This window comes from Tetrahymena thermophila (genome assembly GCF_000189635.1).
Source record: "Tetrahymena thermophila SB210 genomic scaffold scf_8254710, whole genome shotgun sequence".
NCBI classification, from domain to species: domain Eukaryota; phylum Ciliophora; class Oligohymenophorea; order Hymenostomatida; family Tetrahymenidae; genus Tetrahymena; species Tetrahymena thermophila.
In genome coordinates this window covers 1-17,201 of record NW_002476475.1, presented here as the reverse complement: position 1 = coordinate 17,201, position 17,201 = coordinate 1, and the positions used below count along the sequence as shown (strand labels likewise).

Below are 17,201 nucleotides of genomic sequence, written 5' to 3'. Positions count from 1 at the left end.
TAAAAATCAAACACGGTTAATTTAGAGCTAAGTTAAAGTTAAAACAGTCTACCTACAAATATTATCTTGATTTACTCAAAACAAGGTGATCCTATTGTATATGGCTACACAAGTTCAATTCTTTTTTTTCAAATGAAATAATGTGATAATAATAAAATAAACTTTAATGATACTTGTGTTGATTAATGTCCTTCAGGTTATTTTTAATTATTAGATTCATAAAGGCAAATTCTCACTTGTCAAATATGTGATATATCTTGTATAACATGTGATAAAGCTACTGAATGCTTAACTTGCAATGATAATTATCCTTACTATTTATCTGATAAAAAAATATGCAAGTAAGATTATCCTACAAAATATGTTTGCAGTGAATAAAAACCTGATTATTTAATAGCTAAATAAAATTGTGTAAAGTGTGATAATTGTTTAGATTGCAATTCATTATAATCATGCTGCAATTACAACGATATCAATAGCTATATTTAATTTTCAAACAATAATTGTGAGTGTAAAGATAAATTAACTATGACGATCGATTTACAAAAATAAAAATGCTCCTTCAACGATCCAATAAAAATGAAAATCAACGATTAATAAAATAGTTGTATTTGCTAAGATAGCTAAACTATGATATTAAATTTAGACAAATCTTCATGTGACTGTAAAGATACTACAACCATGAAATTTTATTAAAATAAATGTGTATGTTTGGATGAAATCAATATGATTTTTTAAGAAGATAAATGCGATTGCATGCCTAGCATGTTTTTCAATGTAACAAGCTCTAAATGTGAATGTAGAGATAAAAATGTTATGTAATATGTTTTATCATAAAAAGGCTGTGATTGTCCTCAAAACTCTATATTAGTCAATGATAAATGCATTTGTTAGGATAGATCGTATTACATGGATTAGTATCTAAAGAAATGCATTTAAAATCCATAAATTGCTAATTGCGAAATACCGAATGAACAACTTCCTCAATGCTTAAAATGCTATTAGGGTTACAAATTAGTAAATGGTATTTGTAAATTCTGTGGAAAGTAAATTAAAAATTATGATCTTACAAATTAAATATAAAATTCCCTTTTTTATAAATAAATTTCGTTAATATTTTTGAAGAATATTTATCTTAATTAAAATTCTTTAATAGTGGAAAATTCTTTGATGATGTCACAAATGACTGCACATAAAGTTGCATCTAATATTGTTATTTTTGCTCTAACAAATAAGATTGCAAATAATATGAGGATTAATTCCCTTGCCATTTTAGTTGCTAAATATGTACAATTCCGAATTCATCTACAGCTTGTAGTTTATGCAGTTCACCTACGAGATAATTTAATTTAACAGATAGTTCTTGCAATTGCATTTATGGCTATGAAGAAACCGGATAGATAGATTGTTAGGCTATATAATAATCTTATAGCTAATCCTTTTTGACTCTTAAAACTGTTCTTCATAATTTATCTTTTTATATGTAGCTTGTACTTGCGATTACTCCATTTTTCCCTTACATTCAATATTCATTTATTTTACAACAATAGATAGGCTTAATTTCAGAAATATTGCCAGATGATATCTAAGATTTGAGAATAGAACTCTTGAATGAATATAATAACTACAATTTTAAATTTTTTGGTAATATAAAAATTAGTTAATCTGAAAATTTTCGCGCATAGGGAATAATAAATTAATTAATTGTAAGTGGTATTATATTGATTGCTTTACTTTTATTTAAAATAGCAAGTATGATTATAAAAGGCTTGTAAAAGAATTCTTTTTTTAATTAATTTCAAGCATTCATGTTTATAACTGCGTCAAGGTTACTTTCAACTCAAGTAACCTTCTCTGTTATATGGGTTTTCTTACAATTAGATTAACTCAACTCAAATGTAAAAGCATTAACTGCAGCTTCTGTAGATAGTCTAATAATTATTTTCTTTATTGTCAGCCTAATTTATCATTGTAAAGAGGTGTTCAAATATTTTCAACTCCAAAAATAATCTTCTCATATTTCTACAGATACGAAACATATGCTAAATGAATCAATAAATTTTTAAAAATCTTCAAGCAATAACTTTTTGATTAGAGATATAAATTTAAATTAAGGATGTAAATATATTATCTGGGTGCTCATTGAGTTCAGGAAAATAATTTGTGTATTTTTTTTAATTAAATTCCAAAACAAAGTAGGATTGTTTATAGGATGTGGACTATCAATTATCTTTCTATTGATTATACTTATTTTTCAAATTTTTGATACTAAACAAAAAACTATGTTCAATTTTTTTTCTGAGATACTACTAAGCAGTTTATATATCTTAATAGCTGTAAACTAAAACTCTCTAACTGTTGAACTTGAGACTGGAAAGTAATACAAGAATCCTTCAATTTTGGACATCACTACAATAGCAATTATTTTAATTTTTTAATCTTTTACAATAATAAATGCCTTAGTTGTAATATACTTAAAAATAAAAGCCATAATAATCCGACTTATTTGTAGTAGAACTAATAAATCAAACATATAAGATAATGATTATATGAAAGGAATATTTCCATAAAACATGGACATAAGTAAGTATATTTATAATAAATTAATATTAATAATATAAATTTATTTTAAAGGTATAATTGATTAGATATTGTCTTCAAATAACAAATTTACTTAGAAATTTGTCTAATACAGGAAAAATTGATTGATCATCTTTGAAATATAAAATGTCAATAAAAATAAAAAATGATATTTATAATAATTAATTTATAATATTGGAAATTTTAAAGTAAATAATTAATTTAAAAAGATACAATTTAATGTTACAATAAAGAATATTAAAGCATAAATAAATTAAATTTACAAGACTATAATTAAATAATTAAAAGATTGTATATTAGGTAAAAAAGTATTTAAAAATTAAGAAATATTTAACAAATTTTATATAAAATTCTAAAGTAAATCATTTGACAGAAAGCAAAAGTGAGAGTAAATTCATAAAATTAGTTAAAGAATTGTAATGTTGAATTTATTCAAGACTTTATTATATAACTTATAAACAAAAATAAATTAAATTTACAAAAATGGAAAATTATAAAACTAAATAGTATTTATTCTTTAAAAAAGTATATATAAATTAAACAGTATAAATTAATATTTATATGAAATTTAAAATTAAATAATTTAAGAAAGCAAAAGCCGATTTTATTTTATATAATTTGAATGAAAAAATATTGTATTTATTCAAAATTTTATTATTTTTCTTAAAGAAAAAGTAAAATTAAATTAAATTTACAAGACCAGAAAATAATTTTATTAAAAAATATTTATTTTAATAAAAAATCTATTTAAATTAAAAAAGATTAAATAAATTACTTTCATATAAAATGTTAGAGTAAAGTATTTGATGAAACATCAAATGTAAATTATATATAATGAAATACGATTTGTTTATTTTTCTACTTAAAGAAAAAGTAAATTAAATTTAAAAAACTAGAAAATATTACTTACCGTTGTTGTAATTAATTGATATTAGATACCAAATAAATTTGATAAATTTTAAATCATATTATTTTTTTTTATTAGCTTTAGTGAAAGGCATGAACTACTATTTTTTGTTATAAAAATTTAATCAGAGTTTTTTTTTGCTAAATTAAATATTATTTATAAAGTTTTTCATTTTTAAAATTTACAGATTATTTAGAGTATTCTTCAAATCAATTTTTAAAGAAACATATTTGTTGAAAAAAATCTTATTTGATACAAATTTACTAACAAAAAGGTAGACATATTTTGCTATTTTAATTAGCAAGTGTATTAAATTCTTTTTAAAAATAAATAAAATTTGACAATATGATTTAAGCATTGATCACATAATATAGCCATATTTATGTCTTTCATTTTTCTTTCTAAATTTGGTGATGTCTGATCACTATTTTATGTAAATGCTTTTATTCTTTCTAAAAATACCATTTATTGTATTATTTTTATGTATTGTATGGTATAAAAAGGGTATAAATAATTACAGAAATTTTACAAAAAAATAACTCCAAGTAACTTCCAATATGAGAATATTATGTTAAATTGATACATTTACATTAATTTATTCAGTTTTTGGTCAATGAAAAAATAATTTAACCTAAAAATATTTGATTATATAGGCAAATAAATTAATTAAAAATTTGTGGTGTTTATTTGATAATATTGCTTTTCTTTAAAGTAAATCTAAGATAATAAAATGTTTTCATAAAAAAAACTTGCTTTACTTATATTTATGTTTATTATATCATCACAACAACTTTTATTAGACAAAATATCTTAATTATATGGATTATATTAAAACTTGATTAAATTTTATTTAATTTAGACGCAAAGGTTGGCTCGCTTATAACAAAATTTGGTATTTATTTTGAAATTATTTTTGAATATACTGTCATATGTACAAATGTAAAGAATTTAAAAATAGTTACATACGTATCAAGTATCAAATGCATATTAAATAAATTATTTATAAAACAATAAAATTAGTGTAAGCAATTTTCATTTTATTCAGAGATTTAAAAACTAATAAGGGATGAAAATAACTATGTAATTTAGTAGATCGTAAAATAATTTATCAAAAGAATATTCTGTTTCTTTTTAACCAATTAATTTACCATAAAAAATAGAAAATTTTAGAATGTGAGTTATCTTTTTATTGGAATGAACTTCGTTATTTTTAAAATTTTGGTATACATTTAAATTCTTTTTTGATTTCTCTCCTGTAAATATTTGTAAACTATTTTCATACTTATGTAAGTCTATTTTTAATTGTAATTACGAAAATAATTAACTTGATTGAGGATAGATGGATGAATGATATATTAATATAAATTAATTATCAAATTGATTTATTTGAAAAATTTCAAATAATTAATATATATATATATAGTACCCTAAGTTACTGTCTTTTTCAAGACTTCATGCACATATTTTCAATAGATTCATTTTAAAAAAATGTATCAATTAATTAACTAATTTTTCCTCTAAAATAAAAATACTTTCTGATAGACTTTATATTAAGAATAAAAGAAATTAATTATAATTATTAATAAATACAATAGACGTAATTTATGATTATATTTTCATGTTTTCGATTAGATTAGTGCTATTTATTTCCTTTCTTTCAACCATTAAACTAATTTAAAGAAAATAAAAAATTATTTGAAAATAATGTTATTATATTTCTTAGCTTGGAGATATTTTTATGCATCCACTTAAAAAGTCTTTATTTTTGGCAGGTAATATGACTATTTCTTCTCTAAGTATGTTTAATTCTTAAATATTCCTCTATAAATATTTATCGACTGTGCCACTAAAACTAAATACATTCATAATTAATTTAATAAATTGTTGTTACATTTGTTATTTATGGATTTTCTGATTAGAGTATACGAAATATATATTTTTCAAATTAATAAGAGTCATATATATAAATATCTTATTAAGACTATAAATAATTTGCTTAGATAAATTAAAAATTGTGAAGAAAGAAAGATAAAATATTTGAAATAAATAAAAAAAAAAATCTATCTAATTAAGATATCTCAAAAATATTAAATTGATGGTATAGTTGGATATGTTAACGATCTACTAATACAAATATTTCATTCTAATACTAATTTATAATTTCAGATTACTCCTTGCTTATTAATATACTAGCATTCCAACTAGTAATGTGATCATTAAATAAAATGTTTGTAGTACTTAGCCAAATAAAACTTATATTCTCTAACCGTAAATATCTAATTGCCCATTTAATAAAAGCTATTTAGTAAGTATATATAGATTGGATTATCCTATTCAATTTACAAATGGTTACAATTTAACCTAAACAGTTGATAATCTAAATAATTAAGTATCATTTAGTATTAAAGATGAACATAAAATATGCTATTAAATATCAGAAATATGCCTGAAAAACGTTTTTTTTAGATAATACTAAATAAAAAACCCAACATTTTAAACAATTGATAAACAAAATATTCACTAAGCATTTGATAAACCTGATAACTATACAACAAATATGAAAGCTTTGGGCTTTATAACAGGCTATTATTCAACCCAATAAGAAACATATAGTTTATTTCTAGATTTTATTAATAATACTAATGATAATTAAAAAGGATTTTAAATTTAATTTTCTACTTAATCTTTAAATAGTATTAGTGAAATCAATATAAACTATATTTATTTTCCTGAAGACTAATATTACTCAGGTAACAGTTATTATAACATTTAAAGTTATAATGATTCTTAATAGCTAAATTTGAATAGATTTAGTTTTAACATTTCTTACACTAATGGTGATGGTAATTAATATAAATCAACTAGTTAACAGCAAATGCAAAGTTTTTAAGTTAAAAATTTATAAAATACAATTGGTGGAATTAATGGTTTTAATTTTTGTGGTAATAAAATTGACTGTGGTAATAGTGTAAGAGCTTTGCTTAATATTAAAAATGACAATACCTATAATTATACAACCTGGTCTATTTCATAAATATACAGCATAACAAGTTAATTTATTCAATTTAATATGTTAAATTGTAATTTAATTAATTAAACAATAAATTTCAATGATCAATGTGTAAATGAGTGTCCTTAAAAATATTTCAACAATACTGATAATACAAGTTAATAATTATAAGTTTGCTCTTAGTGTTCAGAAGAATGTTAAAATTGTTAAAGTGAAAAAAGTAAGTGCATAACATGTAAATCAGGTTAATATCTCTACAATAATACATGCTTTAAGGATCAACCTGATAAAACATATTGTGAAAATAAATAATTTAATTATTTTATTTGTACAGAATGTAAGAACTGCACAAAATATTGCGATTCTAATGGATAATGTTTGGATTGTAAAAATACTTATTATTTTTATAGAGATAAATGTTAAAATGAATTACCTCCACCAAATACATATATAGATAATGGAAAATACTTTGATTGTCATTAAACTTGCAAAACATGTTTCTAAAAAGGGCCAAATTCATGTTTAAGTTGTGATGAAAATAATTTTATTTATTAAAATAATTAATGTGTTTGTAAAGATCAAAAAGGATTGGATCAAAATTTTACTTGCGTAAATTGTAAAGTGCTTGGGTGTTAAAATTGTACTAGTGATTACACTACTTGTTAGGGATGCTAATATGACATGATCTTATAAAATTCTATTTGTATATGCTCAGACTAAAATTATTATTTTAATTAATTTAAATGCATTCAAAGTCCTAATTATAAGAATTGCGAAAAATTGAACTAATTTGATTCAAAATGCGAATAATGTAAGAAAGGATTTTAGAATTATCATGGAACTTGCACTTACTGTGGAAAGTAATTTATTTAAAAATTTATTATTTTTAATTCTAAAGTTTTATTAAAAAATTTTAGAAAAATTCCCAAATTTTATTTTTAACAAAATTTTACAATTATATGAAGTGGAAAGTATGTAGCATCTGATAATAATTGCAATGGATAATGTGCTCAGAATTGTATTTTTTGCTTAGATAGCTCATCTTGCCAAGTTTATGATTAAGATCTTTCTTGTCATTTCACATGCACAACTTGTACAAAGCCATTATCTTAAAACTCCTGCCTTGGATGCATATCAGCTACCAGAAAACTAAATAACTCAACAAATACATGTGATTGCATTCCTGGATATGAAGAAAGTGGAAAAAATGACTGTAATAAAACTGAAGATCCTGTAAGTACTTCACAAATCAGTTTCTTAAATACTTTTTTCTAAATTTCATATTACATATAGTTACCTTTGATTTTTTTACCAATTTATACACATTTACAATATTCGTTTCTTCTTGGGTAATAAATTGGCATAATAGGACTATTACAAGGCGTAGATGGAAAAAATCTAAGAATCTAAATGATGCAAAAATATAGCTAATTTAGCTTTTATAATTCTAATTATTCAGACCTTAATTCATAATATTAGAGCTTAATTGAGTATCAATAGCTGATTTCAATCATTTTGATTACAGTTTTTCTTTTAACGATATTTATGAAACTCATAAAAATTAATTAAAAACACTACATTTTACACTTGATATAAAACAATTTATTTATAATTGCTGGAAGATTTCTCACAACATAATCAATTTTCTTCCTAATACACTTTTATTTTTTAAAAGATTAATAAGATAGGAGTTAATCAATATTCTATTACCTAATTTGTTCACTAGTGGCTATCTACTACTTGTATATAATGTTTGTTACTGCTTAAGTATATAAATAAAAAGAAATTCTCGAATATGGATCTAGTATTACTATTATTAAGCATTTGATTTAAAAATAATTTAACCCTAACTAATACTTAAGTATAACAATAAATTTAAATAAATTTTTTAACTTTAGCATCTTTCTTTGGATTATAATAGAAATTCGTAAAATAGTAGCTGTATTTGTGATATGTTAATTTGGTTAATAATTTTTGAGTTTCATATGCTTGGGAAGTATAAGTATAATTTTTTTAATAGCCCAACTAGTTTTTAAAATATTTATTGATAAAAGACATTCTCTTATTGTTGTATCAGCTGAGATATTTAGTTTTATATTTTTGATTTTCAATTTTTTAATTGTAAAATTTTAAAATCAAGAAAACTATAATTAGAATACCTATTCTTCTCCAACTGCTTTTGAAATAGTTTTGATTGCTATCTTAATGATTAGATAGGTTCTAGATACCATATTATCATTAAATGCATATTACATGATTTTTAAATCAATTTAAATTAGTCGCAAAAAGATACCTGAACTTAATTTCAAGAATGAACTTTATATGAACAACTTACCAAAAGAATTTGATATTAGTAAATTCAATTAAAATTAAATACTTTTATAAATTATTATATCTCAATAAAATAGGTACTATAAGTTAAATTTTAGATCAATCTGGAAAATTTTAAAAGTCATTTAAAGGTTAAAACTATTGAATAAGAGCTTATTTAATACTTGTATCTTAGATATTATTTAATTTGTAAAAAAAGAGAGTTAAAAATTAAAATATTTAATTCTAAAATCTTCTTAATTATTTAAATATTTAATTAAGTATTTAGTGATAAATAATAAATTTTTCATCAAAAAATAAAAAATTTTAGTAAAATTTTTAATATTTTTTTAATAAAAAGAAAAGTGCTATACTTCGCAAACTAGTTTCTTAAATATTTTCTTTTAAATTTCATACTAAATTTAATTACCATTAATTTTTTTACCAATTTTACATATTTACATTATTTGTTTCTTCTTGGATAACAAATTGGCATAATAGGACTATTGCAAGGCATAGATGGAAAAAATCTAAGAATTTAAATAATGCAAAAATATAGTTAATTTAGCTTTCATTATTCTAATTTTTCAGACCTTAATTCTTAATATTGGAGCTTAGTGCAGTAGCAATAGCTGATTACAATCATTTTAACTACAGTTTTTTTTAACAATATTTATGAAACTCATAAAAATTAATTAAAAATATTACATTTTACACTTAATATAAAATAATTTATTCATAACTGTAGGAAGACTTCTCACAACTTAATCGATTTTCTTAGTAATACACTTTTATTTTTTAAAAGATTAATAAGATAGGAGCTAGGCAATTTTCTATTACCTAACTTGTTCACTATTAGTTATATACTTAATTATTTTAACATTTGTTACTGCTTAAGTATTTAAAGAAAAAGAAATTTTAGAATATGGATCTAGTATTATTATCATTATTATTCAGCAGCATTTGATTTAAAAATAATTGAACACTAACCAATATTTAAGTATTACAATAGATTTAAATAAATATTTTAATTTTAGCATCTTTCTTTGGACTATAGTAGAAATTCGTAAAATAATAGCTGTATTTGTGATATATTAATTTAGTAAATAATTTTGGAGTTATTTATGCTTGGGTAGTATTAGTATACTTTTTTTAATAGCCCAAATAATTTTTAAAAATATTTATTGATAAAAGGCATTCTATTATTGTGATATCAGCTGAGATATTCAGTTTTATAATTTTGATTTTCAATTTTTAATTGTTATCAAGAAAACTATAATTAGAATGTCTATCCTTCTCCAACTGCTTTTGAAATAGCTTTAATTACAATTTTAATGATTAGATAGGGTTTAGATACCATATTATCGTTATATGCATATTATATAATTTTTTAATCAATTTTAATTAGTCACAAATAGATATCTGAACTTAGCATCAAGCATGAATTTTGTATGAACAACTACCCAATAGAATTTGATACTAGTAAATACAATTAAAATTAAATACTTTTATAAATTATTTATTTCAATAAAACAGGTACAATAAATTAAATTTTAGAATAATCAGGAAAATTCTCAAAATCATTTAAAGGTTAAAAATATTGATTGAATAAACTTGTATCTTAGATATTTTTTTATAATGATATTAAAAAATTATAATATTAAATTCTAAAATATATTTAATTATTTAAATATCAAATGACAATAAATAATAACTTATATATTCTAGATAAATTAATACTTGATACTTACTACTCTTTATTAAATAGATTACACAAACCAGATATCAAATTTTAAGATAGTTATATAAATAAATAAATAAACCTCTAAAAATATTCATATATTTTAGTTATTTATATTACAAAATTGAAATTTAAAAAACAAACTTAGTTTTAAATAGAATACTAATTATTTTATTTTTTACTTATTAACTTTTTAAGGATTTATTTTTTAATTTAAATAATATTATTTCCTAATTAAATTGTAAGAATTTTTAAATTTTAACATAAAATATACAATAAAAAAATCTAACTATATTTAGGATTTAAAAAAGAGAAAATGTGTAAACCAATCATAATTTATCATCTTTATTTCAAAAATAAAATTATAGTTAGATGTAGTTAAGTATAGGAAAAATTTAATTTATATGTGATTTATTTTGATCATTTTGTACTATTAATTATAAAAGAATACTCTTACTTAAATTATTTAAATAATTATTGTTTGCTCTAGTTATATAATTTATAGAAGTGCTATTTATACTTATATACCAAAAAGTCTCTAAATATTTGTCTATTTTTTAAAGTGTAACTTATTTTTTATTGAAGTATAAAAAAATTAAAAAATATATTTTTTAAAATAGCCAAGTGCTATAAATTTGAATTTTTAAGGTATATGAGCTGAATTTAATATTTAAAATAGTTAATACCATATAAAAATATTTTTTTATTGTAAATTTTAGTTAGATCTATTTATATTAGAGAATAGTTTCATTCAAAATAGTTAAGCTAATTAAAATTTTCTAAGGTAATACTTTTAATTAATATATTTTGCAATGAAGTAGAAATTTATTTAAAAGTAGCAAAAAAATAGTTTTAAAGAGCAAATAAATCTATTATTCATATAATAAAATTATTAAATTGATAAGTACTTTCATAATTATTTTATAAAATTGTTTGAAAATATATTTATTTTTAAAATAATACTTTTCTTACATCTTGTTTGTTTATAAATTCATAATGATTTTTTATTTGATTTTGATTCAGTAACTTATTACCTGGTTTACTTTTGAAATTATTAATCTCTTTAATATCTAAATAAAAGAATGAGAAAATTTATCTTATTTTTAAATATTTTTATCAAAGATATTTTAAAGTAAATAAATTTATCTTTTTAATATTAATATTTTTGTTGATTTCAATAAAATATTTCAAATTAAATGATTGGAGGGATATTCCTATCAAATTTATGTTTTGTAAGTTCAAATATAATTAAGTAAGTAAGTAACTAATAAATAAATAGAACAATTTATTTTTGTATTTTAATTAACTAAGCAAGTGTTATTAAATTATTATTTATCTAATTATGTTTAGCATGTAAAATTACTTTGATTGATTTTACTTAACTATTTTTTTACTCAAAGAATACTAAATTAGGAAGTAAAATAGGTAAATATAACTAAAAATTTTCAAGTTATCAAATTAAATATAGTAATACTTAGGTTTTTTCTATTTCAGTATTTAATTTATATTTAACTGATCATAATGTGCTCAATGCAATAATCATAAATCAAAAAATAAAAGATAAAAAGATAAATCAAAATCAATCAAGATTGAAACAAACAATGAAAATAAAATACATATTATTGCTTGTAATTTGCTTGCTCAGCTTTTGCACCTCATAAGAAACAAACTTAAAATAAAAATTACCTGAAGAAACAAATGGAGATACAGAAGAAGGTGAGACTATTGAAGAAAATAATAAAAATTATGAGGAAGACTTGGAAAGATAAAGAAGAGAAGAAGAGGATGGTGATGACGATGATGATGGTGCAATAGATTTGGATTGTTAGTATAATCCAAAGACAAATTTAGTTGAATGTTATACCAAGGAAGACTTATAAGAAATAAACGACAAAAAGGATGATGCTAATGAAAACAAAAACTAAAAAGTTGAAGAAGAATAAAATTTGAGTGAGACTATTGAAGAAAATGATGAGGAAGAAAGTAGAGAAGAAGACAAGGATGGTGATGACGATGATGATGGTGCAATAGAATTAGATTGTTAGTATAATCCAGAGACAGATTTAATTGAATGTTATGACAAGGAAGACTTATAAGAAATAAACGACAAAAAGGATAATGCTAATGAAAACAAAAACTAAAAAGTTGAAGAAGAATACAATTTGAGACATGGTGATGAAGAGGGAAATAGCAATGAAGAAATTGAAAATTTAGATATAGAGAAAACTGAAGATTAAAAAACCTATATATCAATAATATCATTTACCTTTTTAGGATTATTCTAAATATTATTTTGATTTTTGTTTTTAAAATAATTATTTATTTAATGCTATTGTAATTATTTTAAATATTTAATTTTAAAATTATTCTTATTTTTAAAAACTAACATTTAAGAATTTATTAGATTTTTATATGAAATTTGAAATTTAAAATATTTCTTTATAGTCAAAATATTGCTTTCTTTTTTGTCATTAAATTAAATACATATTTAGATTTTGTTATTCATTAGTACAGGTATCACTATTTATTTATTTACTTATTTATTTAATTATTTATTGATATATCTTTATGTTAAATTTATAATTTTATGTTTTTTTAACCTTGCTATACATAAGAAATAAAATTCAAGAATCAGACAGTAATTAAGGGGAAATGGAAAAAAACCTATTCAGTATAAAGTATATTAAGAAGAATCTGCTTTTTATAAAAAAAGTAATAATTATTTTTCTATAATCTTAATTAATAAATTCAAAATAAAATTTTCTATAAATAAAAAAAATGAAATGCAACAAATTCCTATTTCAGTACACAAACTTTATTTTTATTTACAATACTTTGCTTTTTTTAAAATATAATCTAAATAAGAGCTAGCTTGATTTTGTATTATAATATGAATTAAAATAAAAACATTTTATAAATTCTTGAATATTGAATGCAATTAAGACAATTAATAAAAAGAGTAATTATAAATGAGATAATTATTTTTAGAGGATCAATCAAAATAATAATTTTTTTTTACTCACTTTTGAATTTTAAAAATAATAAAGATAATTAATAAAAAGAATAATTTTATACACATGATATTATTATTTTTATAAAATAAAATAAATAAAGAGTTTAGTTTCTAACAAAATTTTATTAATTTCTAAAATATTTAGCTTTTAAAAGTTTCAAAGAATCATTTTAATTTTTTATTTAACAAATAATTTTTAAAAAAAAAATTGTAGATTTTATTGCATGAAATAATATCAATGAAAATATATTTTAATTTAGAATGGATTAAATGTTTGATTAAAAAATTTAGAGCTCTTAATTTAAAAATTAAATGCTTGATTTTATTATTTTTTGATAATAAATATCAAAATGCCTTACTAAAATTTAGTGAAATGACATCATAATGTTTTAGAAAGACCATTATTTTTTAATAATTTTTTTCTAATTTGAAAAAATTTAAAATATTCAAATTTAGTTTTTAGTAGAATGTAAACTATTAAATTATTTAATTGATATATTGTTATATATTTCATCATACATTTTCTTTCTTATCTAAAATAAATTCAAATTTTTAAGGTAAATACATGATATGGCTGATTAATTATTTAAAATAATTAATAATTTAAAAAATTATTTTTTAATGTAAATCTTGATTAGATCTATTTTAAATTAAAGTGTCATTTCATTCAAGATAATTAAAAAAATTAAAATTTTCTATAGTATCACTTTGAATTAATATATTCTCCTTCAATATAAGTAGATGATTGTTTAAGAGTAACAAAAATTATAATTTTTAAAAACAAATAAATATCTTATTAACATAATAAAATCATTATTTCTTTCTTGATTGAACTAGGTACTTTCATAATAATTCAATATAATTGTTTGAAGATAAATTTATTTATAAAAATATAATAATTTACTTACTCTTATTTGTTAATAACTTCATAATAATTTTTATTTGATTTTCATTCAGTAACATAATTGCTGTATACTTTTTAAAATTATTGACATCTTTAATATCAAAAATAATGAGAAATTTTTCTTATTTTTAAATATTCTTATCAAAGATATTTTATCACTAATAAATTTAATATTTAAAATGAATGTTTTTGATGACTTCAATAGAATATTTAAAATTATATAAACGTCTTGTTTATTTTACTAATAGTTTTTAAATATAATGAACTCATATTATTAATTGAATGTGTTATAGAATAATTTATTATGATTGAATTTTTGTTTTGTAAATGCAAAAAATAATTAATTAAGTAATAAAAAAATATTACAATATATTTTTGTACACTGATTAATTTAACATTTTGAGTAAAGATAACATTAATCTGTCTACTTTTTTCAATTATTTTTTCAAAATAGCTGAATCTAATTACTGGTTTCTAATAAAGTTTTCAATAAAAAAATAACATATTTATATCAATTACTGCAATGATAAAATATATCTAAGATTTAAATAATATTTTTTTACATAGGTGTTTCGAATAATTGAATTTTTATTTCTTTTTTTGATAAGTTGTTAAAATAGTTTAATGTTTTCTTGGTTATTATGAAATTATTTTATTAAATTATTGAATTTACAAATAAAATTAAATTAATTATAATTTATTAAATTAAGTTTAACAAGTAAAATTGCTTTGATTGATTTTGCTGTACTATTTTTGAACTCAAAGAATACTAAAATAGTAAGTAAAATTAGTAAATAAAATTAAAAATTTTCAAGGTATCAAATTAAATTAGTAATACTTAGGTTTTTTTAATTCTTTTATGATCTTAATAAAGTTTGTTTTTTAGAATTTGCAAAAAAAGTAAAAATATTACATTTTTTTATTAAATAAGAAGTAATGATTTAAAAATATTTTAAGTAGTATTAATTAATGCCTTGTTTTCAAAACACTTATAAAAAATAAAAGAATTTTAATAAAATGTTTGATTTATTTACTTCTAATTATGTTAAAAAGTTCTCATTAATTAAAATACAATAGAGTTATTTATCAAAATGATTAATTACATGCTTTATACATATAAGAAAAATCTAAAACATTAAGAAAAAAAGATATATCTATTTTATTTATTAATTTAATATTAGGATTAACTTTATTTAAATTTGTTAGATCTAGAATTAAAATCTATATTGCTTATTTTTATTAAATTAATTAATATGTAATATTATTTAAATTATACCTTAGTACATAAAGTCTCCATTTCTTTTTTTGTTTTTTCATGAAAAATTAAAATCAAAATTAATATATTCCATCCAATATATATTTTCATTCTTATCTAAAATAAATTCGAATTTTTATGGTACATAAAAAATATGGCTGATTAATTAATTCAAAATAATTAATAATATACAAAATTATTTTTTTAATGTAAATTTTAGTAAGATCTATTTTAAATTAAAGTGTCATTTAATTCAAGATAATTAAATAAATTAAAATTTTCTATAGTACCACTTTGAATTAATACATTCTCCTTTAAAGTAGATGATTGTTCAAAAGTAATAAAAATGATAATTTAAAAGATCAAATAAATAAGTTATTAACATAATAAAATCATTATTTCTTTCTTTAATGAGGTAATTTCATCATAATTAGATATAAATTTTTGAAAATATATTTATTTTTAAAGAAATAATAAAATCGTTACTCTTATTTGTTTATAACTTTATAATAATTTTTATTTGATTTTTATTCAGTAAGTAAATTGCTTATTTATTTTTTTTAATTATTAATATTTTTATTATCCAAAAAATGAAAAATTTATCTTATTTATAAATATTCTTATCAAAGATATTTTATCGCAAATAAATTTAGTATTTAAAATGAATATTTTTGGTGACTTCAATAAAATATTTAAAATTTTATAAATGTCTTGTTTATTTTACTAATAGTTTTTAAATATAATCTAAAAATAGATAACTCATATTATTAATTGAATGTGTTATAGAATAATTTATTTTTATTGGATTTATGTTTTGTAAATGCAAAAGTTAATTAATTAAGTAATAGTTAAATATAACAATTTATTTTTGTACACTAATTAATTTAACATTTTGAGTAAAGATGACATTAATCTACTTTTTTTAATTATATTTTCAAAATAAATTAATCTAATTACTGGTTTCGAAAAAAGTTTTCATTAAGAAAATAACATATTTATATAATTTGCCTCAATGATAAAATATATGGAAGATTTAATTAATATTAATATACATAGACGTTTCAAATAATTCTATTTTTATTTCACTTTTTCATAAATTATTAAAATAATTTAATGTCTTCTTGGTCATTATGAAATTATTTTATTAGATTATTGAACTTACAAATAAAACTAAATTAATTATAATTTAACAAATAAAATTGTTTTGATTGATTTTACTGTACTATTTTTAAACTCAAAGGATACTAAAATAGTAAGTAAAATTTGTAAATAAAACAAAAATTTTTCAAGGAGGTATTAAATTAAATTAGTAATACTTAGATTTTTTTCTATATCAGTAAAGGATTTATATTTATCGGACCATAGTATGATTCAAAGTAATAACTATAAATCAAAAAAAAAAAAAGATAAGAAATCAAAATCAAAACAATGAAAATAAAGTACCTATTATTGCTTGCTAT

The 17,201-nt window shown here is 19.3% G+C and overlaps 3 protein-coding genes across 3 annotated transcripts; all 3 read left to right on the top strand. All coding sequences in view use genetic code 6, as the record gives it.

Annotated features, from left to right (window-relative positions):
• Positions 1-132: 132 nt before the first annotated feature.
• On the top strand, positions 133-2,705 carry TTHERM_01503050 (transmembrane protein, putative; the record flags this gene model as incomplete). The annotated part of the gene is made up of 5 exons (XM_001029450.2): positions 133-1,046; positions 1,157-1,644; positions 1,804-2,118; positions 2,335-2,583; positions 2,635-2,705. The coding sequence occupies 5 exons, from the start codon at positions 133-135 to the stop codon at positions 2,703-2,705; spliced, it is 2,037 nt and encodes a 678-aa protein (XP_001029450.2).
• A 3,360-nt stretch (positions 2,706-6,065) lies between these two features.
• On the top strand, positions 6,066-8,994 carry TTHERM_01503040 (hypothetical protein; the record flags this gene model as incomplete). Its single annotated transcript, XM_001029449.2, has 4 exons — positions 6,066-7,378; positions 7,484-7,755; positions 8,659-8,871; positions 8,927-8,994. 4 exons carry the CDS (start codon positions 6,066-6,068, stop codon positions 8,992-8,994), a joined length of 1,866 nt encoding a protein of 621 aa, XP_001029449.2.
• Positions 8,995-12,170: 3,176 nt separating this feature from the next.
• Positions 12,171-12,866, top strand: TTHERM_01503030 (hypothetical protein; the record flags this gene model as incomplete). The annotated part of the gene is made up of 1 exon (XM_001029448.1): positions 12,171-12,866. One exon carries the CDS (start codon positions 12,171-12,173, stop codon positions 12,864-12,866), a length of 696 nt encoding a protein of 231 aa, XP_001029448.1.
• Between the last annotated feature and the right edge of the window lie 4,335 nt (positions 12,867-17,201).